This window comes from Brassica napus, chromosome A5, assembly GCF_020379485.1.
Source record: "Brassica napus cultivar Da-Ae chromosome A5, Da-Ae, whole genome shotgun sequence".
NCBI classification, from domain to species: domain Eukaryota; kingdom Viridiplantae; phylum Streptophyta; class Magnoliopsida; order Brassicales; family Brassicaceae; genus Brassica; species Brassica napus.
The window spans coordinates 21,891,554-21,916,984 of NC_063438.1; the positions used below are offsets into that span (position 1 = coordinate 21,891,554).

Consider the following 25,431-nt stretch of genomic DNA (forward strand, 5'->3'; position numbering starts at 1 on the left):
TATTCAATTATCGTTTATAAAAAAATTATATCATTTTTTATCTATTTTATAATCATAATCAGTCATGTTAAAATAAAATTATTATATTGAGCTAAAAATATAAATTTATATTAAATTGATAAATTTAAAAATTTTCCTTTCATAAATATAAAATGCTCATTTTATAAATATAATATGATGACAGAATGACTTAACATTAGCAAACTATATACTACATGTAGAAAATTAATATTTTTCTTTATACAATAATAGATTATCTAAAATGAATGTAAGTAAAAAAATATTGCTTAAAGAAAATCCAGCTTTGAAAGGTGGATCAGAATTTAGCATAAATAAATACAATATAATTTTTAAATATGCTATTTTATGTATATATAAAAATTTTTAATAACTAAATGCAAATACATTAAGATAAATATATAATAATAACCAACAAATACATATGACGGTTTTTAAAAAATTGATTAACTACAACATATAAAGGATAAAATTATAAAATTATTGTATATGAAATAGTTATTTAAACATTTAAGTATACGATTAACTTTTTAAAAATGTATACTACTTATAATCCAAAATAAATATCTACATATATAAAACTGCAAACAAACACCCGCGCAGTTGCGCGGGTCGAGATCTAGTTTTCTTTCTTACAACGCAAATGATACCAAATTGGATTCAAATTAAGTTTTATTGTTTATTGAATTTATTTTATGTATTTAATTACTTTTCTTAAAACTTTAGTCATTGATGATATATATTTTTGGGGAGTTTAGAAATATAGTTATCTATACATCCAAATCATATGAAATGCTAAAATGTGTTTGGTTGCATAGATGATAGCTGTACCGTTCCAAAGTAAGAGCAGTTGATGAAATCTCTTCTCAAGCAGCTAAAATCGAAGCCGGAGCCGAAGAGGAGGCGACCAAGTTTATCATTTTATTTTCGCTATGGTTAACATTATGCTTGATACATAATTTATTAGATGATACATTTTTTGTTGTCTGATACATGTTTCGTTGTAGATACCTTATCTTATATATTAAAACAGAAGTCACAACCTTGATTCATGTGTGATTTTTTTAAAAATGGACCTAATGGACCTATTCATAGAAATTCATACTATATTTTAATTCAGACTAATAATAAATATAATTTTTAAAATATTTTAATCATAGTATCTTTTGATATCTTTTCATTTTAAATATAAATATATTTATTTTAAAATTCTAACAAATCTGTTTAAAAAGATTTTTACAAGATCTTCATTTTTGAAATTATATTTAAATATTTTCACTAATTTCGAAATTAGTTTAAATATTATTATACATTAATATATTCAGTTATATGAAATGAAAAATAAAAAAATCTATAATATTTTAGTTATTATATAATCATAATCAATCATATTATATTAAAATTATTATATTGAGCTAAATATAATAAAATTGTATTAAATATATATATTTATATATATTTTATTTTCGTAATTATAAAATATTTATGTTCAAAAATAAAATATAATATGTTGGTAAGATGGGTTAACATTATCAAACTATATAATACATGTATAAAAATTAACATGTATTTCTTTAAAGTTAATAATATAAAATCTTTGTAACTACTTTAATCATAATATATTTTCATTTTAAATATAATATATATTTATATATTATATTTTTAAAATTCTAATAAATCTGTGTAATATTTAAACAATAACTTAATGTATTTTAAGTTATCGTTTAGAAATGAAAATAAATAAATTATATCCTATTTTATCTACTTTTATAGTCATGATCATATTAAAATATAATTATTATACTAAAATAAATATGATAAAATTATATTCAATTGATAAATTTATAAATTTTATTTTCATAAATATAAACTATTTATTTAAAATATAATATGATGATAGAACGACTTAAAATTAACAAATTATATAATTCATGTCTAAAAATTAACATATCTTACACTTTTATATATACAATAATAAATTATCTAAAATGAATAAGCATAAAAATATTGGTAAAAAGAAATTCAGTTTTGAAATACGGGTCATAATTTAGCATAAATTAAATACAAAATATTTTTTAAATATATTTTCTCTTGAATATATTAATTTGCTTAATAAATAAATGCAAATACAATAAGATAAATATATAATAAGAAGTGGCAAATACATAAGGTTTAAACAATTAATTAATTATAACATGTAAATTATAAAATTATTGTATTTGAAATAGTTATATAAATATTTAAGTATATGATTAACATTAAAAATATATACCACTTATGTTCTAAAACAATAATTTATGTATAGAAAAGTGAAAACAAACACCCGTGCGGTTGCACGGGTCAAAATCTAGTTATTTTATTATGTATGTTATTGATTTTTGTAACATGTTATACATAATTGTGATCATTAGAAAAACATGTATTATAGTTTGTTACCTAACACATCATTTGTTAGCTAATACATCATTTCTTACTTTGTGCCTTTTTGGTATATTGTTTGTTAGATGGTATATAATTTGTTATCTGATAAACGTTTAGGTTGATACATTCTTTCATACAAAGAAAAAAAAAACAAATGGTTTGATAAATATTTTGTTATGTGATCAATGATCTTTTAACTGATACATATTTTGTTAGCCGACGCAAAGAACCGATAACTGGTTTGTTAGATGTTACAAGAGACTTGCCCTTAACTAATATATGATTGTGTAGCAGATAAATAGTTTATTAGCTTATATGTTGTTTGATACTGATGTAGCGTACATCATAAAACCCTTGAGCTTTGGTTTTCTTATTTCCTTTTCTAAGATATCTATGTTTTCCTTTTTAGCTTACGTTTAGGTTTTCCTTTATTTGTTAGGACTTATGTCCCTATATATATTGTGATCTCTTGGCTTGTGAGAGACACAACTTTTTGAATCATTGAATTAATAAACTAGAGCTTTTGTGTTAACAAACTCTTGAATCCTTACTTCCGGGCATTCTCTAAGAATTCAACGGCTTTAAGAAGGCTTAGCTAACGGGTATTCTCAGAATTCAACGTTACCTTCGCGTTATCGGTTACTAAAGGTACTTCCGCTCCTTCAGTTGGTATCAGAGACTTTGAACTTCGATTCCTATCATTGTTTTTCGATCTTGTGATGGCTCCTCGACCGGGCAAAGAACCAGCTAATGACTGGACACACTTTCAACAATTCCTGGAAGATTTCCAGGAAAATTTTCATGATGAAATCCGCAGAACCTTGGCTGAATCAATTCAGACTGGAGTTCAAGCCGGAGTTCAAGCCGCGCTTACGAAAAACGCAGCAAACGCACCAATCGCAAACCCGACGCAGAGACAAAACCGCAACCACAGCCCTGTTTTCGAAGAACAGGAAGACGACGACCTGGACAACCCATTCGGGGATCAACCTCGTCATCAACATCATCATCGACAGCACCATCGTGACGATGCACCTCGCTGGACTTCGGGTTTAAAGATTGATATCCCTGAGTTTCACGGCGGTTCGCAACCTGAGGACTTACTCGACTGGTTTGTAACTGTCGAAGAATTCATTGAATTCAAAGACGTCCCGGAGCAGAAGAGAGTACCTCTTGTCACAACTCGTTTCCGTGGTCATGCCGCCGCATGGTGGAGTCAACTAAAACTATCACGTACTCGACGAGGGAAAGAGAAGATCTCATCATGGGATAAGTTAAAAAAACATATGCGCAAGACATTCATTCCCTACAACTATGAGAGTCTTCTTTTGCAAAAATTCCACAACATTCGTCAAGGCTCGCGTTCCGTAGAAGACTATTCGAATGAATTTTATCAGATGCTCACTCGGATAGACATACAGGATTCCGAGGACCAGCTAGTGGCACGTTATATTGCAGGGTTACGAACTCAACTTCAGACGATGCTTCATCAATTTGACCCGAGTTCAGTTTCTGAAGCACGACAACGAGCACTCCTGGTGGAACAACAAAATCGCTACAGCACCAATTCATGGAACAACAACTCAAAACCACACACGACGACAACAGACGAAACCAAACTATCTGCGAGTCGTGATGCTACACAGACCACACAGAACCCTGCTCGAGCAACGGACAATAACACAACACACGTCGAAGGCAGACCCTCACGACCAAACGCCCTACGCTGTTTCACTTGCGGTGAAAGAGGTCATATTCAAACTGCTTGTCCGACCTTAGGACGTCGTGGTCTACTCGCCACAGAAACAGAGGTCACTGGAGACCCTATCTATGACGACGAGGACGAGCAACTAGAGGAGCTCGACGAGGAACAGGTCGCAGGCGACACCGGCACCATGCTCATGTTACGTCGCAACTGCTTCGCTCCTAAAACAAGTGAGGCATGGCAACGAACTTCATTGTTCAGTTCGACTTGCACGGTCAAGGGTAAAATATGTCGATTTGTGGTCGACTCTGGTTGTTCCGCTAACGTCATCTCAGAGGAAGCAGTGCGAAAATTAGCACTCCCATCCGAAGCCCACCCACACCCATACCGTCTCTTGTGGATGCAGACAGGAGCTGAGGTCTTCGTCTCCAAACGAACTTCAGTTACTTTTACCATAGGATCCTTCTACAAAGACACCTTTTATTGTGATATAGCTCCAATGGACGTATCACACATAATCCTTGGACGTCCTTGGCAGTACGATCGCGAGGTTATTCACAACGGCAAAACCAATACTCATTCGTTTATATTCCAAGGTCGGAAAATTACGTTACTACCGTCACCCGAGAAAGACCTCACGACCAGCACCAGCCAACAACAACCAGAATCCAAGCAAAACTTGTTGATTATCTCGAGAGCACAATTTGAACTCGAGCTGCGTGCTTCACGTCCTATCTTTGCTCTGGTTGCAACGTCTCCAGCAACAATACAACAGCAACCAGCGCCACCTGCCTTTTTGCCACTATTGAAAGAGTTCGACGATCTTTTTCCGACTGACCTCCCAGCTGGTTTGCCGCCACTTCGTGATATACAACATCAAATTGATCTTGTACCTAATGCGGTTTTACCAAATCGGGCACATTACCGGATGAGTCCTGAAGAGCACGAGGAACTTCGTCGGCAAGTAGAGGATTTACTTAACAAAGGTTACGTACGGGAAAGCTTGAGCCCCTGCGCCGTACCGGCTTTGTTGATACCAAAGAAAGATCGTTCCTGGCGAATGTGCGTTGACAGCAGAGCTATCAACAAAATCACGACCTGTTACAGGTTTCCTATCCCTCGCCTTGATGACTTACTGGATCAGATCGGTAAAGCATCAATTTTTACTAAACTCGATCTTAAAAGCGGCTATCATCAAATTCGTATCCGTCCGGGTGATTAGGGCTGGGATTTCGAATATTCGGTTCGGGTTCGGATAGGAACCGATCGGGTCTGGGTTTTTCGGATAAATGAATTCTATACCCAATGAGTACTTAGTAGATTTCGGTTCGGATTTCGGATCGGGTACTACCGGTTTCGGGTCGGTTCCGGATACCCGTTTCTTATGTGAATTATATAAATATTTGCAAAATAAAATAATTATATACCAGTTTTTTATTTTTTTATTTTATTTTTTTAAGGAAAAGTAAATAGAAATCGTATATATATTAGTAACATGTATTAAATACAACAAAGTTGAACTAGTCTAGTGGTATAACAGTTGTTGCTTTGCCTATCCAACCCGGGTTCGACCCTCAGAAGATACAAATCTATGTTTTTTAAACATAGAATTCGGGTTAAACGGGTACCCGTTCGGTTTCGGGTAAAAACCAAAACCGAACCGATACCCATGGATAATTAACACTAATATCCATCGGATAAATTGTCTAGGACCGAAACCGAACCGAACCGGTCCATTTCGGATCGGTTCCGGTTCGGGTATTCGGTTATGGATAAAAATCCCAGGCCTACGGGTGATGAATGGAAAACAGCTTTTAAGACGCGAGAAGGACTGTTTGAATGGCTAGTAATGTCGTTCGGGCTATCAAACGCACCAAGTACGTTCATGAGAGTCATGAATCAAGCCCTTCGGCCTTTCATAGGGAGGTTCGTGGTTGTCTATTTCGATGACATTCTGATTTTTAGCACCACCTTGGAGGACCACTTGTTACACCTGCGAGAAGTCTTACTAGCACTTCGTAAGGAGAAGCTTTTTATCGCACGACAGAAGTGTGACTTCGGCACATCGGAGGTTTTATTCCTTGGCTATGTAGTTTCGGCAGCAGGGTTGAGGGTAGATCCGCAGAAAGTTGAGGCTGTGGCTTCCTGGCCGATACCAAAAACGATTTCTGAGGTCCGGAGTTTTCATGGTTTAGCTTCCTTTTATCGACGCTTCGTTCACAGTTTTAGTGCTATTATGGCACCAATTACGGATTGTATGAAGAATGTCTCTTTCTCATGGACTAAGGAAGCCGATGCTGCCTTTTCATTGATCAAAACGAAGTTGACGACGGCCCCAATACTTGTGTTACCTGATTTTGACGCCCCTTTTGAATTACACTGTGATGCCTCGAAATTGGGAATCGGAGCTGTTCTGAGCCAGCATGGTCGTCCTATTGCTTATTACAGTGAGAAGTTAGCCGGTGCACGTAGTAGGTACAGCACTTATGATGTGGAGTTCTATGCGGTGGTACAAGCAGTCAAACATTGGCGGCACTATCTCGCCCACAAAGAGTTTGTGTTGTTCACCGATCATGTTGCCTTAAAGTATTTGGGCACACAAGACAAAATCTCATCTCGACATGCATCGTGGACTGCATACTTGCAACAGTTTACATTTGTTATTAAACATCAGTCCGGGAAGCTCAACAAAGTGGCAGACGCGCTGAGTCGACGTCATGCTCTGGTCGCTACCTCGCGGGTTTCAGTCCTCGGGTTCGACCTTTTGGCAGACCTCTATCCGCTGGATCCTTTCTTTGGTGCGATATGGTTGGATCTTACGCACGGGGTGCGCTCTGACTTCTCTTTGGTTGACGGGTTTGTCTTCAAAGACAATCGTTTGTGCGTTCCTGAGTGCAGCCTTCGTTTACAAATCATTAAAGAGTTACATAGCGAAGGTCATGTGGGACGGGATCGAACACTTAAACTTGTCTCCAAATCTTATTTTTGGCCAACACTTCGACGTGATGTAGAGAGGTTCGTGACTCGTTGTATGGCGTGTCAGCAAGGCAAAGGCCATGCTTCCAACGCTGGCCTTTATCTTCCTTTACCAGTTCCAACGCAGCCATGGAGCGATATCAGCATGGACTTCGTTCTCGGACTTCCTCGAACTCAACGGGGGAATGATTCTATTTTCGTTGTGGTTGATCGATTTTCAAAAATGGCGCATTTTATTCCTTGCAAGAAGACTACAGATGCCGTGCAGGTTGCTCAGCTTTTCTTTCGAGAAATTTATAGGCTTCACGGCCTCCCTACGTCTATCGTTTCAGATCGCGATTCTAGGTTCATTAGTCACTTTTGGCGATCCCTTTGGAAGCTCTTTAAGACATCTTTGGACATGAGCTCTGCTTACCATCCACAAAAGGATGGTCAAACAGAGGTTACAAATCGGAGCTTAGGAAATATGTTACGGTGTTTGGTCGGTGATAATCTCCGCTCTTGGGATTCATTTTTGTGCCAGGCAGAATTTGCTCACAATCATGCAACTAATAGAAGCCTTGGGTTCAGCCCTTTTAAAGTTGTTTATGGAGTGATACCGCGGGGACCTTTGTCGTTGACTCCTCTTCCCCAACCTGGCGAGTTCCATGGTCGTGCTATTGAACTTATCGACGAGATCTCCAACACCCATCTTAAAGCACAAGATAACTTGCAAGGAACGACCGTCAAGTATAAACGTGCAGCAGACAAGCATCGCAGGGAAGTGCATTTTCAAGTTGGCGATTCTGTTTAGGCTGTTCTCACCAAGGAAAGATATCCCGTGGGTCAGTACAACAAATTAAAGGCGCGCAAAATAGGTCCGGTTGAAATCATTGAGAAGATTAATCCCAATGCCTATCGCCTTGCTTTGCCCCCACATGTTCATACTGCAGATGTTTTTAACGTCCGGCACCTGTTCAAGTACGAGCCTGATGATGACTTGCTATCCGGATTCGTGGACGAATCTCTCGTAAGGGAGGGGACCTGATGTAGCGTACATCCTAAAACCCTTGAGCTTTGGTTTTCTTATTTCCTTTTCTAAGATATCTATGTTTTCCTTTTTAGCTTACGTTTAGGTTTTCCTTTATTTGTTAGGACTTATGTCCCTATATATATTGTGATCTCTTGGCTTGTGAGAGACACAACTTTTTGAATCATTGAATTAATAAACTAGAGCTTTTGTGTTAACAAACTCTTGAATCCTTACTTCCGGGCATTCTCTAAGAATTCAACGGCTTTAAGAAGGCTTAGCTAACGGGTATTCTCAGAATTCAACGTTACCTTCGCGTTATCGGTTACTAAAGGTACTTCCGCTCCTTCAGATACATAGTTTTTTAACAAAACCTGTAATTCAATCTCTAGTATTTACTTGTAAAATAATTTGTAGAACTTGGACTTGTCGACATGTCATAGCATTGCTTGCTTTGATAATACAATGCAGAGAAATTCTTTACGCACCGAGAAAAAAACAAAAATGAAAAATGTAGAAAGAAGAGAGAGAGAGAGAGGGAGACACCAGTTGAGACATAACCAATACCTCAAAATCACACAATATGGATTATTGTCAACTATAAAATTTTGCTTCTAACTATAATTGTATCGTTTAACAATATTGATTATTTAAAAGTATAAAATATGCCTCCAACCTTTTCTTTATTATTTTAACATTAAAAGATATATGATTATAATACAACTTACATACTAATATTATAGTTTAATAGTAAATTTAGACGCTAATATTATTTTTAGCATCTAATATTCAAGGTTAACATTCTATTTTCAACTACATAAGACTCATATGTTCATAAGATATGTTAATGATACTTTTTGTGTTGTCGGCTATTAAAAAGTTTATACGCTAACATTTTATATAACAACTAACATTGTATACTAACTTTCAGTATATCAATAACCATACAAATATGTTTATATAGTATGTTTTAGTGGCTATCCATTACACTGAAACTTGTATGTGTTCTTTGTAGATTTTAGACAGATTGCAAAGATCTTCATTCCCAAAAATATTTCTTTTCATATGCTTGTAGTTACTCTCGTTTGAGACTAACAAACAGAGAGATTTGTGGGACGCATGACTTACTTTGATATCATTACTCACTAGTATACATGTAAAATCTAATTTTAATGGAATTGGTCTATCAATGACAGAAACGAGATAAGGATGACCATCGAAAGATTAATGGCGATAGCATAGTTATTGTTGTATTTGAGAGATTTAAAAAAAGACGTTGAAAAGATAAAACATTAAAATTTTGATGATATCAAATGAATCTCTCTTTTTTATTTATTTAAATACATGAAATATCAATTACAATCTTGCGGTCGAAAATTAGTTTAAGCAACATACGGACAAAAACTCTTCTACAGCCACACCTACAACCTTGAATAGTCACACTGCTACAAATTCCTGCCAACAACAGCGTCAGAGCACGTTACTGATTTTGTGTCAGAACAGAAGAAGGGCAATTTTGGAACATCAAGTAACAAAGTGCATAGCTGGAACCATTTATGTTTTGTCATAGGTACTTTGCAGATTTTTTTTTTATTTTGTCACAAAAGGTACTTTGCAGATTTTATCTTCTATTTGGGGTATTGAGCATAATCACTCTAATTTTAAAATATATTTAGTTTCATTCATGTTGTGTTGGTTTTAATTCCTACACTATTATGAAATTAATTAAAAAAAATCACTTGTAAAACTAGTATGTATATAGGCACATGTATTTTTAAGCAAAATATTCGGAGTTGGAACATTACTTATTTAGTAATATGTAATTTTTTAAACTTTGGGTACTATATAATTGACTTATAATAATTTTCAAAATTTTAAAATGCGAAAAGAAAAATTTTAAGTAAATAATTTTCAAATTTGTATGGCGGAAAAGTATATAAATAAATAAAAAAACTTTCATAAAATAAATTAATGTCTCTTGGATAGATATTCATATATTATGAAAAAAGTATTTTTATTTTTTCAAAAAGTATTTGTTTTGTTAAACAAATGAATATATGTATGATATGAAACTTTTTTGGGAAAATGCTTGATTTCAACCTATTATCTCATTCATTTTCATTTATTTATAAACTAATATTAATTAATTTATTATAGTGGTGATATATAAACATTTATTTTGTTGTCTAACTTTGTTCAATTTGAAAACAAATGAAATATTTTGAAAAATAGACTTGAATAATATTTTTCCTGATGTTGTATATCCTCTTACGTAATTCAAATGACATATATCCAATTTTAATATATTTTTTCTTGCTTACTTTGTATTTTTTTTTCCCAACTGAATTAGATTAGCAAAAAAGGCCGAAGCCTAAAGTGAGTTACAAAGACCTAAAGGCCCAAACACAAAGCCCAACTTAAACGAACCAACCCGCTTAGGCCCAAGCCCGTTACCCTCGAAACCAAACTCGCCGACTCGCGGTTCGCCCTACCTCGAGAAGCAAACCCGCAAAACGTCGCCACCACCGGGAGCACTTACGTCGGAGAACGGACGCGTCTCACCGGCCACTACAGGAACATGCCTCACCGTGACAAACCGGATCCCATGACCTACACACACTCTTCACCACCGCCGTCTTTTACTCTAGTGTAATCTTTACCGGCGAGATCAATCGCCGGAGCGAGATCATCACCACCACCGTTCAAGCACACACCAGAGTAACAACATCGGCTCACAGAACATCACCATCTTGATACGGACGCTTCTCTCTTCCTCCAACGAGAGCGCACACACGGGTCTCAAACATCACCAACGCCATAAACAAACACAAAGGCCCTAAAAAACTAATCTAAAAATTAAGCAGAAGAAGAAGAAAAAGCAAGAGTCGACGGGGAAAGGTACAAGACGCCTTCACCCCTCGGTGCATGATACCGACGACGCAGAGCTGAGAGAGCCTCTACCTCCCGGAGACTTTGCCGGCGACGCAGAGCTGAAGAAGCCTCCACCCCCGGAAACTTGAACGGCGACGGCGGAACTAACGGAGCCTCCGCCTCCCGGAATAAACCCTAACTTCAACCCAAAAAACTAACAAGCTGTCACGACGAGCCGCGTCCTACTACCTCACCACGAATCCAGAGAAAGGGAGGTTACCGCCGTTTGAAACCCTCCGTAGACAGATCTCTTCCGGCGATAAAACCCTAGTCCAGATCCGAAAATATATCGGATAGGACAGCAGATCGACGCGCACTGTGGGAAACCTAGCATGGATCGACAAGAAGGGAGCCACCGGTGCCGACACGCGCGCATACGCGCCGCCGGACGTCGGTGCTTTCCTCCCACGCGTTTTCTCTCTTTTCTCTCTCTCTCTTTGGTTTTGTTTTTAATTTCTTGCTTACTTTGTAACAAGTGTAGTATTCAAATAAAGTAAATAAAATTTTTATTGTACTCCAAAACTAATATTTAGGATACTATATAAAATAATTAATTTTCAGAAAAAAAAGTTCAAAGTAGCCAGAACTGGTTGGAAAAGATGGAGAAATAGCGAAAATGACGATTGAAAAAGAAAATCCAAATGTGACAGCAATTATCATGTCAATAGGAATTGTGAAGATAAACTTTTGCTGCAACAAGGTCTATATTTTTATTGATTCCAACCATAATGTTGTAAGCGTTCCCATAATTGGGTGATTTTTATCATTACTTATATCATATATATGATCTAAGTATCATTAATAATAAACACTATAATGAATATTTTACCAAAAAAAACACTATAATGAATAAGCCATCATGGCATACCTTTTTCATTACATGTGAAATTTCATTTAAAATCTTAACAATTCTATCTACTTATTTGGCAAATTTGGCTCCCATAGGATGAGAAGGAATATTTAATTTCTCTTTATTCCTTAATTTTTTACCAGAAGTATCATTTATAGATAATATTATTCTACATAATTTTATTCCTTTTTCATAGATATTTTAAAACAAAATACTAATTATTAAATTTGAGAATGAACAAAATGAATATATTTTCCTACTCATTCCAATCAATTTATTCTTTTTCATTTTTTCATTTTTTCATCTCATTCCTGTTGTATTTCGTGTGGTTCCTGTTATAACTTTTTTTTCATAAATCACCAATTAGAACCCTTGTATCATTAAAGATGATCTGGGGCTGTAATATTTTTGTATTTATGGGGCATAGACTTAGAAGATTATATAAGTTATTACAAGTTTTTAATGGTGCACTTGCACACACCAAACTCTTGACTACATCTACCCTTAGAATTTGAAAGAAGTCTAAACGTTCATTATATCTGTGTAGTATATATGTTTCATGTAATCAAATTTTTCGAATGTCTTCAATGATTGTCAAAAGTTACAGAGAAGGTAACCATTTTGATGATTATGATTTTGTTGTAACAATTTTTTTGAATGTCTTAGGGTTTGTTACGATTTCATTATGATCAGCCATGACTAATGCTTGTAACAAACAAGTTTTCCTAACGACTAATGCTTGTAACAATAACTACTGCTTGTAACAAAACAGTTTTGCTAATGAATATTGCTTGTAACAATGACCACTGCTTGTATCAAACGAGACAAATGAGTAAATGACTAATGCTTGTAACTGTTGGACCAATTTAATTATTAGTCCAATAGCTTGTGTAACAAATTGGAAGTGTGAATAGAATTTTATAAGTCTAATAGGTTGGGTAAAATTTTGAATTAATGTGAATGGTTATGGAAATGTATTTGATTCATTTTTACAAGTCCAAAGCTGCGTAAATTGAGTTTTGAATATTTAAAAAAAAAAAATTTAAAAAACTTAGTGGCCGAGTTAGCTAAACTTGATCCACTATAAATAAACCATATTCCACTTCACAAAGATGATCATCTCATAACTCACACAATCATCTTTCACTAGAAAAAGAAACTTTCTCTCACTAAAAGATACTTTTTAGATTTTCTCTTTTAAAAGGAAGTGTCTTAGGAGTATATCGTAATAGTTTGTTTGTTTCGGGTATTGTGAAACGGTCTCATCACGGTTGTATCATGGGATTCAAAAATCGCATAAAATCGTCACACAGTACGGACGATTTATTGAGTTAATGAAAGAGATCAAATCTCGACTTCGCGAATTTCGTCTATTTCTTTATGATTTTTTTAAATGTTTTTAGTATTTATATTATAATTTATTTGATTTTGGTTTCGTAATTTTTAATCAGAAGTTCCGTGGTCCTAACATGACTGATCATGTTCTTTGCGTGTGCAGGTAATGGATAAGTTATCCACCATCGCCCTATTAAACACAGTAACCACTATATATATCCAACGTGAATAATTTTCCGTTTGTACGAGAGGCTCCGTCAAGTGAAACTCCAAGTGAGGTACGATAACGGAAGCAGATCTTTGCATCTATCTAGCTTCCTCTACGGTCACTACGTACTTCAATGGACGACTGCAAGTGTGAGATTGAAAACTGGGACTTGGGTGCTGGGTCTTACGTGTCATTTACTTACTAAGAGTTCACTAGAAGAAGATGCTGACACAATGCTAGAACTGGTATGTCTAGGTCTAAAATTTGAAATTCAACTCCTAGAGCTCTCAAGTTGCTTAAAAGTTTCTAAAAATCCTATTTTTTCTTAAAAAAAAAGCTATTAGAAAATAATTTTACTTTTAATAAAAAAATTAAAAATCTATTTGAAAATAATTTATTAAATAATATTTCCTTTTCTTAAGTCCTAATTTTCCTTCTTTTAAAATTTTTAATTTTCCTTCTTTTAAAAATTCTAATTTTCTTTTTTTTAAATCTTAATTTTCCATTTAAAAAAAATAAATTCTCTTTTAAAAAACCTTAAACAAAAGATAATTATAAAATAATAATTCATCTAAACAAATCTTAAACATGATATTAAAATAGCAAAACTAATAAGATTGTTTTACTATAATTAACATTAAAATCTTATTGAAAACAAACCCCCTAAGTAAAAGGAAAAGGGGAAAAGTTGTGGAAAGAAACAAGTATAAATAAACAAATATGAACAGAACCAGCAACCGAATCAGAACTCGGAGTGGAATTTCAGAATCTCACAGCAATATGGAGAGATCATCATCTGATCAGGTAACGTTGGTATACAAGTTTGAGTTCGGATGGAATGTATCTTTAGGTTTAGGGTTTTCGATTTGTCTAATCTGATTCTAACTTTATGTATGCGGCAAGTATATATTTGCTTGGTTCTTGTTCCATGTTCATCGGATTTTGGCTTAGAGTGTTTTTTAGTTACCCCTGAATAAATTGGGAAGATGTTTTAAATTCTTACAGAACTTTTTTTTTTATTTCTTCATCCTATTTTGCTTATGATATCATGATCAGGTTAATGATGTTGATTGGATCAGCAATCTCCCGGACGATGTATTGCTTGTGATATTATCGAGACTTTCCACAGAAGAAGCGGTAAGGACGAGTGTTATGTCCAAACGATGGGAACACGTGTGGAAGCACATACCTCACCTAATCTTGGACATGACAAGGATTGTCAATTCCAAAGAGCCGATTTATGGTTCGAATCGAGTTGCTACACTGATGACTAAGATTATAGATAATCACCGTGGACATCTAGAGAGCTGTGCAATCGACCATTACTCATTCCAAAGTGTAAATGGAATGCTCAATACTTGGATTCAAGCACTAACTTGCGTGAAACACACCAGAGTTCTCACACTTACACACCATTGTCCACACCCTTGTGTTCCTATGGATCTAGAGGACTTCAACAGATTTCGTGACATTTCACCTAACGTCATGTCCCATCCAAGCCTTAGGTCACTCTCACTAGGTTTCTACAATCTTGAAAACTCACTTCCCTTCAGCAATTGCTCCAATCTCCAGACCCTCAAACTCTCATGTATTGTGGCCGAGGTTGGAGTCTTTAACAGAGTACTCGCATTTTGCTCTTCTCTCGAGGTGCTTGTACTAGACATCAAGTTCTCAAAGAAAAATGGTGATCCTTTGAAGATTGAGAACAAGAAATTAAAGCTCCTACTAGTTGCTTGTTGCAGAAATGCTGATGGCATTAGAGTGTCAGCAGCTAGTCTAGAAATCCTCGCCATCACATATAGATATTTTAGGAGAGATGAATTTTTCCTCACGGCCCCCCAACTCCAATTCAATAGAAACTTTTGGGTTGCAGGGGAATACATGCCCCACATCAGCTACAATATATCAAAGGTATACTGTTTTCGAATTAATGTACTTACGAGGAATTAATTTTGGCATTTGATGTTGAGTTTTGAAATTGTTTCCATGTCAGGAGAAAAAAAGCATTGGGCATGAAGAATTTGTCAACTTATCAGGTGATTTTTTGATACCGACTGCATCCTTGTCGGTGCGTGTGGATCTAATGAATCCGACAGAAGTTGAGAGGTTAAGACAAGTCTTACGTTTATGGACTCGTAAAATGATAGAGCTCGAGATCATATTCAAGGTATGTTTGATGATTGATTCCTCATGATTAACCAAGTCTTTTTAGGTTGTCTTAACTATAACATAATTTATGGACGTTGTTGGTATATATATATGTATATATGTTGTGCAGGATAACAATGCTCCTAGGGAAGAAAGTGATTCTTGGAAGAATAATAATAATTTCCCCAATGCTGAATTCCGCGTAAATACGGTGTGGATGCATAACTTCAGCGGTTCAGAGGAAGAGTTTGCCTTAGCATCACTCTTGATTAGGCAACACATGGTAGTATCTAAGATGATGATCAAGTTAACGTTATTTCCTGCAAGCAAAAAATCAAAGATAGAAGCCGCAGTGGCCAAGCTTCAGGCACTTCAAACAGAAGATCAACCGGACATTACCATCAAATGTTTCTAGTCGATTTTGAATTCAACTTATTATGTTGAAAGACACACTATTCCAACTTTCCATTCTCAATGCTTTTCATTCGTCTGGATTGTTTTTGTTCCTTGTTCATAGAGTCATTTTCTTTCTCTAGGTACATTATGATGAGTCTAATGATTTTATCAAGACTTTTAGTCACATGTTACTGATGTTAAAAGGGCTTATCTGGCTAATGTTAAATACTTTTTTTACTCAGTCGAGTAAAGAAGCCTTTGTTAAGATGGCAAACAAATGAAAGTTTTAGTTGGAAAATTTGTTTTGCTTTCAAAGATGATAAGGAATATTTTCAAATTGTCTCCTTCAACAAGTTTAGTACCATATTCTCTCTATACAGTATAAAATTACTGGAGGGTCCCATTTTCTTAACACTCAAACCATTTGGCCCCTCCATTCCTGTGTATTATTATGTTTGTATTTTTTTTCCTGTCTAGTCTGATCTAATAACTACAACATTCTTTCGGATGCATGTGTGTTTGCTTGCATTAATATGTTCATACATATGTTAGAAGCGAACATCTCTACTTCTATTGCTTTGCTTTTTTTCTCTTTGCTCTACACTTTCGACCCTCAACTATTTCAATGATTTTTAGTCTTCTTGAGTTTTCAAAAAGTTTTATGCGTGCATATATATTACCATCAACACTTTGCATCTTCAACAGAATAAGGCCATAGAAAAAGATAAATAGAGATTGTGATTGACAAATGTGTAGGCTACTACTACTGTATCTGCAACTAAGAATATATCCAGTTTTGAGTCCCACATTAGCTAAATGAGTGCTTTGATATGGTCTAAGAATATATTATTCATAAGGGAAAAGGTCGAGAAACAAATATTATGTTCCTTGGAATGATATCTTTGCATTTATTTTATACCCAACCAAACTTTATAGGCGATATCTCATGGTTGTGATTACTCAATACACTTTATTCGGTGTTTGGGGAAGGAAGAACCTATCATAACCTTCAGTTAAAAACATTTGAGCATATTACCAGAATAGTTGATCCCCATGTGGGTGAGAATATGCTTTTCATGTTGTGAGTTGCAAGTCTCTAAAAGTCTACTTGAATGAATCTCATCAAACTCACTCCTCTCATATTATGATTTCTTTTTCTTTTTACCTAAGATTATGTTTAATTATAGTGCTTTCTGTAAAAGGTTATAAGTGAATTACTTCCTAATCCAATCAAGACTTTCAGAAGTTGTAAAGGATTCTTGATTTTTTTTTTTTTGTAACAGAAAACGATTCTTGATATATTTCACTTTTATTCCCTGCATGTCATACTTTTTGAGTTCACAGCTAAATGTTGCTCATGATAAATTTTAAATTTTGTAGACAGTTCTTGATAATAGTTTTTTTTTTTGGAACTATTTTTTGCATTAAAATTAAAAAGAAAATAGCAATAAAGGATCCTTAATATCTAACAAGTCGAGTCTTATGTCGGTCCTATAGAACACCAACACATAGAAAAAGGGCTGAAGGAACCAGTTTTACCTTACAACAAAAAAAGAAACAAAAATGATGATGCTGATTGTGAATCCGTATTTGTAAGAAGACATAGTTTACATGGGTGCTGTTTCGACTCTAGTGATACCGTTGACTCATCATACAAGTGTCCTCCGAGAGGTCAATGGACAAATGTATGTTTAACTTAAATATGCTGATTAGGTTATTGAATTAGTTTAGTTATATGTTTAGTTTTTTAAACACTTAGTTTTAGTAACCATTTTAGCCTCTAAAGCACACTATGAAATCCAAACGAAAAGCACTTATATCAATTGCTCATTAGTTTACATTTCTATAGTAAAAAAATATTTTCTTTGTATTTGAATGATTGATGCTTTGAATTTTGTTTTTGTATTTAAGAAATTGAAAGGTTTAAAGTATAATAACATTAAGATGTAAAAATATGAATGGTGAGTCTTTATTGGTAAAATAAAAAATAATAATAAGGGAAATTACCTATAATAACATACATTTTGTATGTAATGACTAAAATAACATAAAAAAACAAAGAAAGAAAGAAAAAGTGGGTTAAAGTTCAAAATACCCAATCCATTAAATTAATTAAGCCAATTTAAAAAATAAACACTCCTAAACCACGAGTAAAAATACAGTTATGTTGACAAAAATAAAAGGTAAAGGCTTAAAAAAAAAAAAAAAAAAAAGTAAAACCCAACGACAACTCTCTTTCGCGTGACCCCAAGAACCCTAAATTCCCAAATTGCGAAATCTTCAAACTCTTGATTCTCTTTCTTTTTAACATGATTGCTCATCAATTTGGTCATGTACCCGCTCTACTCTACCATTAAAACATTCGATTCACATAGGATAAGTGAATCCGAAACCCAGTCGACGAACCCTAAATCCCCTTTCTGAAATTCACAGTTCCGTTCGATCTCAAGCCTTTCATCATTTATTCTCGATGATTTCCACACTATTATAAGCTCATATCCGCTTCAATCATCCATTCATGCAATCTAAGGTTAGTCTCTGCCATTCGATTTATTTATTTATTTTGGGAATCAATGAATTCCATTTTCTTCATCACAGAGTTCATATTAGTGTTTTTTTTTGTCTTTACATATGTCGATATCAGTTTGGGTGTTGTTGTTGTTGTTCAGGTTTTAAGGAATCACTGTTCTTCTTGTGTTTTTTTTTTTTTTAAAGAGTTGTTCTTCTTGTTTTGTTCACTTTACTCTTTACAATGCAGAAGCAATCTTCTGGAAATATACAATCTATCTTTGGACCACCAAGGAATCGCTGGACAGTATCATCATAGTTTTTTTTGGAAAGAGCTGCAAGTTCCATTGAATACTGATGATGTCTCTGGTATGGTGTGTCTTGTAAAAATGACTGCGTAGAGAAATATAGGAGGTATGAGTACTTTTTGTTTTGCAACAGATTAGGGGTTTACTATATGCTGCGTGTGGGTTTTTGTTACATATATGCGGCATGTAGGTTTTTTCAGATACTGGTGAGATGGTTCCTGCAAGGCTGAGGAAAAAAAGTTCACATCAGCTAAAGATTTCAAAACTCAAAAGTGTGCCTGGAATGAGGATCCTGGTGACTGTGGTGTTTAAGCCATAAAGTATATTGAGAGTAAGGCGATTGGTTGTGGTTTTGAGGACTTTTTGACCGGTGCATCCCGACAACGCGTATGAAGTTAGCTGCTGAGATCTATGATGAGGTTGCGGATATGTAGCTGTATTTCATGTTTTAGAAACCAAACTTATTTACTACTTTGTGGAATTGTGAACATATCTTTATTTTCTTGTCCAATGGTTAATGTTACTTTACTTTGAAAGAGTCCTTGAAAGGGATATCAGAAAAGAGTAATGCATAGACATTGTCTAACCACGAACAAGAGGAACATTATCAAACCAGAAACGAGTAAAAAATATACGCATTGTCTAACCAATAACAAGAGACATATTGTCTAACCAGAAAATAGCAAATGACAACAAATTGTCTAAGCAATATGACATATTTTACAATTGTGACCAACGGATGACAAATTGAACATTTTTTTTTCTCTGTCGTTTCTTATCGTGACTTGGAGAAGAAGAAGTTTTACGGCTAAACCAAGGTTTTAGTAAATAGCGGCTAGTGGTGGTTGACTTTTGATTCAATTACTTAACAGAAATTTATTAATCTTTAACTCGAATTTTTAAGGGAATATAAAGCGTTCAGATTTGTACATTTTTTTCATTCTATTATATAACAAAAATACTCAAATTGTGGATTCGTAATCTCGGGTAAGCAGTTATTATAGGCAGATGTTTGTTAGATACTCAGATAATCCAAAGGAGCAGCACGAGCTCCATAATACAATTCTTTCTGCCACTTAAAGCTAAAGAAATACTCAACAGAATCGAGACATCTAGATCAGTCATAGCATTCTCGTGGTACTAAAAGACTTTTGAGTTAGAATACAATTGCTACGAGGGATTAAGAAGATTGTGTTCTACCATCTTTTTCAGCTTGAAGTCATATACGAGCAGATAGAAACCTGTACATAAACTTCTTCCTTCCCCATTTCCACCAAGTGGGAACCCGAACCAGCTTCCTTTTCACCTGGTTCTCTGTAAAACCAGGTGAGAGATTTTATTAGGAGAAAAGTGCAATGAAGAAGGATGCGGTTATTGTATATGGGAAGGATCACTCACTTTTGTTTTCGATCAGACGTGTTTCCCACTCTGAGAGTAATTTGGAGTAGGCGGTAGCAAGTGATGGCCAGAACTTCATTTGGATATTCATTACTTCAATAACAGTTTCCAAGCCGGCTTTTGAAGGCGTGGTAGCTATAGGCAAGTCATCGTTCTCAGGATTTTCACCCAGAAGCACCTTTGTAATAAATGAAGAGGGATCGTGAATAAACGTTTTGTCTCCATGTTGAAACATATGGAGATTGAAAAATAGAGACTAACCTTGATCACTGCTGTAGCAGAAGAAGAGATGGAGCGAAGATTGTAGCTGCAAATAATGACCAAAGGAAAAAAAAAAAAGCTTTAAAAGCTGCCACTTGAAAACAAGAGACTATTCAGAAACAAGTACCCGCCCTCGAGAATAACAAGCATTTTCCCACCGCAGATATCACCCAACATCTGTGTCATTCGAGAATAACCAGCTGGAGTTACCTGAAAATGAGAGTAATATTGATCTCTTAAAACCAATATTGAAATGGCTCTGATGAGGTGCACCAGTCAATATTGATTACAGAAGCTGTCAAGAAAAGACGGTAGAATATAAGACTTACATCACAGCATCCTAATGGGTCTCCTCTAGCCGCATCAAACCCAGCTGATACGATGACGAAATCTGGAGAAAATGCAGAAGCTGCAAGGGGAAGGTCTCCAGTTAGAATTAGACTGAACAAAGAATGAATGCACATTCAGAAGATCGGTTCACTTCCTCAGCATATTAATCATCAACTAAGCCAAAGCCTAGTTTATGGAAACCAAATATTTGTAAAGTCTAGAATTGAAACAAACTCAAAAGGGTAAAGCAGAACACGAATCTGTACCTATGGGTAGAACCACATGCTGAAAGGCATAGATGTAGTCTTTATCACCAACTCCACCACAACTCCATGGAACATTTACACAATAACCTTCAGCACCATTTGTACCAACCTGCACCACATAATCAATTATTAGTAACTTTTGCTCTCCTACACTTCAATAGATGTCAAAACAAGGGAGTAAAATTAACACCACACAATACAAACTAATATAAATGGATATGTTGCGGCAACTAAGTCTACTAAGGAATACAACAGAACGGCACACGTACCTCATCAGCAGCTCCAGTACCAGGATAAAAGTTTCCCCCTTCATGCCTGTGCAAGGAAATGTACAATACCTATACCATTGTTCCCAATAATTAGTTTTGGGAACGTCAATTCACAAAAATGATTTACTGCATCAAACACTACAAGAACTAATGAGAAGACATCCACAGAATTAGATTAGGGATGCTTACAGATTTGTTTTGCTCGAATATCTCTTGGGTTCCATTTCCATGATGGACATCCTGCAACAATGGAGAAAATATATTCATATTTAGCCTAAACACATGATGCAAATAACAAGAACTAAGAAGTTTATAGTTCTACAAAACCACCAAGCATTGAGTTATCAGCTGACATTACCCAGTCCACAATCAGCACCTTCCTTGCCCCTGCTGCCTGAGCTACTAATGCAGCAACAGCTGCATTATTGTGAAGGCAAAACCCCATAGCATGTTTGATGCCAGCATGGTGACCAGGAGGTCTCACCTGACTCAATCAAACATTTCTTACAGCTGAAATGGTGTAATTACAAAAACAAGCATATATGTAGTAGCAGCTTTGAATTATAAAATTATGGTGAATGTTGACATACCAAAGCGAATCCATTTTTAACACGGCCAGAGTAAATTTCTGTAGCAAGGTCAGCGCATAAACCAGCTGCAAGTCTAGCAGCACGTGCTGAATACTCATTAGCATATGTATCAGTGGTGAAGTAGCTGCCAGACATTGGGAAAACAAGATGAGCAGTGAGAGCAAAAATAAACCAAACAAATCAGGTAAACAAGCATGTTTTTGCATGCTGAAGACTGAAAGGTTACATGTAAATTCAAACCTGTAGAGAAGCTGGCTTGTGATATTAACAGCGTCAACAAGCTCTGAAGTGTGGACCTTAAAAATGAAACATATAAACCAGTTAATGACTTGTTTGTGAAATAAACGAACTATACTCGCAGTTGGAGATGTCTCTAAGACAAATAAGTAGCAGCAGCTCACCATCTGGAGCTCTTGTTTCGTGATCTCCCTTGCATGAATAGGCAAGCATCTTCCAGGAAAGACGCCTGCAAGTTTTGAAATGTGGTCAACCCAAAATTACTTTCAACGGTATTGATATGATATACGCGGATGACAATAAACCAATGTACCAGCTGTGGCAAGACTAGCAGCTATAGCTCGAAGACGATCAGGTCTCTCGGGATGTGGTTGTGCCTTCACTTCGAACTTATTAAACCATGCCATCAACACACCGTTAAAATGGAAACACTTGCAAGGAGATAAACAAATCGTACAGATTTCTCAGGAAACTAAAACAGTAACAGAATCATACTTCAGAGTGTAGCAACATTCTCTCGTCGAAACCAACAGCTGTTGAGCTAGTTGCAGATGAGCTTCCTGAGATCAAGATAAAAGAGACGTTGAGCATTTCAAGAGTTACTTGAAATTAGATAATGTTCTCCAAGTTAGACCAAGTTAACACCTACCTCCACATTTCTCTTCGACTTCGGTGAGACCAGTGTCTTTGAAAAACGGAGATGCTAAGTATCCATGCCTCAGGATGCCAGATTCCTTGTGCTCACCACATATCTGCATCAAGGAATCAACTTTAGTGATGTTAAACCAATACACATTGTGCACATACACGTAAGCAGACAATTGGTAATGATAAGAGCAGCAAAAAAAAACAGTATTCAAACATGAAAAAGGAAGGACAACATACATAACAATGGACCATATCACCAGGATTCGACATAGTGCAATTGACGCAACACCATCTCACAAACTCAACGGGCATCATCTGCTGCTGCAAAGGCTCCCAATCACTATCATCCTCCTCATCTTCTTCATTCAGCAATGCATCTGCATCGTAGATATCCTGAAACGTCATCTCTCCTCTTGAAACCCTAGCTCTTTTCTGCACAGTACATTGACAGACACATCAACCACCAAAATAATCCGTGAGCGGCAATACATCAAGAGAGGAAAGTCATTGATTTAAACTCACGGTTGATGAAACCCCATTGTCTCCATTGCTAAGCTCATCGAGGTGAGTTTCTTCACCACCGTTGGCATGTTTTCTCTTTGAACCGTCACAGGAACTGTCGAGAGTTTCTACAACCATTGTTACCTCAGCAGTGACTGAAACTACTAACCAGCAATCTTCGCTGTGCCACAATAAAAGTAAAAAGAGAGCTTTTTTAATTAATGTGGACAGCTAAATAAAAAAACCGAACCTAATGTAAGAAAACTCTTCACGGCTACGAAAAAAGAACTAAACCTAAACTAATCTAACTTACTTTCCTTGTGTATCTTCCAAATCGATCTCCTATATATATTGATAGTCAACAATCTAATTTTCACTACAGAGAGAAAGCAAACTTTTTTACCTGAAGAACCTCCGGCGAAGCGATGTACCGGGGAGGCTGCGTCGGGAGCGTGACTTTACGAGCTACCACGGTGGCGCAACGGAGCAGAAGAGAGAGACAGTCTGAGAGATTTAGAGAGACGAGGACGATGTCTTGTTACATCTAAGATTATTTGGGCTAAATAACACTGTTGAGCTAAACGATGATGATCCTATAGGAAAAAGGCCCAAGCCCATTATCGAATACGAAGTCGAAGACAGCTAATTAATTTGTTTTTTCACTCGTTTTATAACGATTTTTTGTTTTTTGGGTAAGTATTTAGCAATTTTTTTTCCATGGTTTTGGGTGACTAAAAAAATTGATGGTTATAACTAAAATATTTCAAGTTTTATAAAAATTATGAGATTTATATTTTATATTTTGATTAAAAAACTTTAGCAAAACATTTAGAATCACATGAGTTCATTTTGAATATGATATAATATAATAATAATACAAATCACAGTTTCCAAATTGAATGATTTAAAATATATTTTTGAATAACATACATTTTTTTATTTAAACGCAAATCAATCCAATTCTCATTGACTTGGTTTGTGCGACATTCACATCCTACGTGGCTATACCAAAGAACAATTTTTGCTATGGTGTGGCGCTCCTCGTACTTGTGAAGAACTGGCCTATCAGCCTAGCCTATGCGTCGCATGTTTTGTGACTTCTCCGATAATAATCTTGCAAATATGGATGCTCACTGGCGAGAATGTTCTTGGACAGAACAAGATCATGCCAGCCTCGCAAATTACTTCCATTTAAAAAGGAACATGCCTAGTGGCTAGCATATTTAATGTAGCTAAGAGCACCTTTATCGGTGGTCTTTAGGGGGTCTCTTAATTTAATTGTGCATTAAAATTAAATCAAAAACACAATAAACGTTGGAGACGTCGCTTAATTGGGGTAAGGTAGAGACCGTATTTGAGGGACACGTGTAGGCAAAGGAAGAAGAGAGAGGAAGAGCGTTTACGGTTTGTTTTGGTTCATTCTCTCTTTCTCTCGAAACCTCTCCACCTACCTTTCCGAGAAGGCGATTCTCTCTTCCTCCATGGTTCTTCGACTTGCCGGCGAAACTCCATGTCTCCATGGGACTCAGACGAAACGAGATCGTCTCTCTCTATGGCTCGCAGACGAAAGGGCGATTCTCTCTCTCTCTTTGTGACTCCTGGAGGAAACGAAGCCAGACCTCTCTCTCTCGGTGGCTGACGTCGAGGAAGGAAATCGTCGATTATCTCCCTCTCCGTGGGGCTTCTCGTCGGCGAAGGACGGCACTCTCTTTCTGCATCGATAAACTGGAATCTGAAGGTAAATTTAAAGCGTTTGTTGTGTTCTTCAAGCATGCATGTTTTATTCTACACTTATTCTTGTTCTGACTGCAGGTTTGTTTGGTTTGTAGGTTCGATTCTTTCTCACGGTGGTAGTCGTCGACGGCGATATATGGCTATATGTCGGTGGCTCTCCTCCACGGCGACAGAGCTCTCTGTCGATGCCTCTCCGCGATTCGTACAGGTAATGCTTCTGTTTCATGTTCTTCAATGATGTATGTCTCTGATTGTGGCTTCATAAGTTGTGATTTGTTTGTTGCAAGTGAATCTATTTTGATAATGTTTCTGTCATATGATTCTGTTGGGTTTAGCTGGAACAATTTTTTTTCCAAGCTCGTTTTGTTTGTTGCAAGTTCATCA

At 35.8% G+C, this 25,431-nt stretch overlaps 3 protein-coding genes across 6 annotated transcripts; 2 read left to right on the plus strand and 1 right to left on the minus strand.

Moving 5' to 3' along the window:
• Window positions 1-3,158: 3,158 nt before the first annotated feature.
• LOC111201466 lies at window positions 3,159-5,366 on the plus strand. The gene has a single exon (XM_022693501.1). It carries the CDS (start codon window positions 3,159-3,161, stop codon window positions 5,364-5,366), a length of 2,208 nt encoding a protein of 735 aa, XP_022549222.1.
• A 7,658-nt stretch (window positions 5,367-13,024) lies between these two features.
• On the plus strand, window positions 13,025-19,354 carry LOC106364766 (F-box protein At1g80960-like). Of its 3 annotated transcripts, XM_048779649.1 has the most exons (8): window positions 13,025-13,222; window positions 13,409-13,698; window positions 14,182-14,257; window positions 14,510-15,364; window positions 15,447-15,620; window positions 15,732-18,527; window positions 18,756-18,919; window positions 19,004-19,354. In XM_048779649.1, the coding sequence occupies exons 3-6, from the start codon at window positions 14,234-14,236 to the stop codon at window positions 16,014-16,016; spliced, it is 1,338 nt and encodes a 445-aa protein (XP_048635606.1). In that variant the 5' UTR covers window positions 13,025-13,222; window positions 13,409-13,698; window positions 14,182-14,233; the 3' UTR covers window positions 16,017-18,527; window positions 18,756-18,919; window positions 19,004-19,354. The 3 variants fall into 3 exon arrangements, with proteins under 3 accessions (XP_048635606.1, XP_048635605.1, XP_048635604.1); XM_048779648.1 differs by having other exon boundaries at window positions 13,409-14,257; XM_048779647.1 differs by lacking the exons at window positions 13,025-13,222; window positions 13,409-13,698 and having other exon boundaries at window positions 13,909-14,257; window positions 19,014-19,354.
• A 442-nt stretch (window positions 19,355-19,796) lies between these two features.
• On the minus strand, window positions 19,797-23,872 carry LOC111215644 (histone deacetylase 15). Of its 2 annotated transcripts, none has more exons than XM_022719499.2 (18): window positions 23,717-23,872; window positions 23,335-23,494; window positions 23,050-23,244; window positions 22,814-22,916; window positions 22,660-22,724; window positions 22,478-22,553; window positions 22,329-22,393; window positions 22,168-22,223; window positions 21,928-22,051; window positions 21,696-21,821; window positions 21,527-21,577; window positions 21,338-21,406; window positions 21,069-21,177; window positions 20,802-20,881; window positions 20,600-20,682; window positions 20,473-20,518; window positions 20,212-20,389; window positions 19,797-20,127 (listed from the first exon to the last, which is right to left on the minus strand). In XM_022719499.2, exons 2-18 carry the CDS (start codon window positions 23,449-23,451, stop codon window positions 20,033-20,035), a joined length of 1,638 nt encoding a protein of 545 aa, XP_022575220.1. In that variant the 5' UTR covers window positions 23,452-23,494; window positions 23,717-23,872; the 3' UTR covers window positions 19,797-20,032. The 2 variants fall into 2 exon arrangements, with proteins under 2 accessions (XP_022575220.1, XP_022575218.1); XM_022719497.2 differs by having other exon boundaries at window positions 23,335-23,489; window positions 23,717-23,857.
• Window positions 23,873-25,431: the final 1,559 nt, after the last annotated feature.

Coding starts and splice junctions, on each gene's coding strand:
- LOC111201466 (XM_022693501.1), top strand. CDS start 3,159: ATGGCTCCTCGACCGGGCAAAGAACCAGCTAATGACTGGACACACTTT.
- LOC106364766 (XM_048779648.1), top strand. CDS start 14,174: ATGAACAGAACCAGCAACCGAATCAGAACTCGGAGTGGAATTTCAGAA. Junction 14,258..14,509: donor AGAGATCATCATCTGATCAG/GTAACGTTGGTA, acceptor TATCATGATCAG/GTTAATGATGTTGATTGGAT. Junction 15,621..15,731: donor AGCTCGAGATCATATTCAAG/GTATGTTTGATG, acceptor TATGTTGTGCAG/GATAACAATGCTCCTAGGGA.
- LOC111215644 (XM_022719499.2), bottom strand. CDS start 23,451: ATGGTTGTAGAAACTCTCGACAGTTCCTGTGACGGTTCAAAGAGAAAA. Junction 21,178..21,337: donor GTACTGGAGCTGCTGATGAG/GTACGTGTGCCG, acceptor TATGTGGTGCAG/GTTGGTACAAATGGTGCTGA. Junction 20,390..20,472: donor CTGCTACAGCAGTGATCAAG/GTTAGTCTCTAT, acceptor TTTATTACAAAG/GTGCTTCTGGGTGAAAATCC.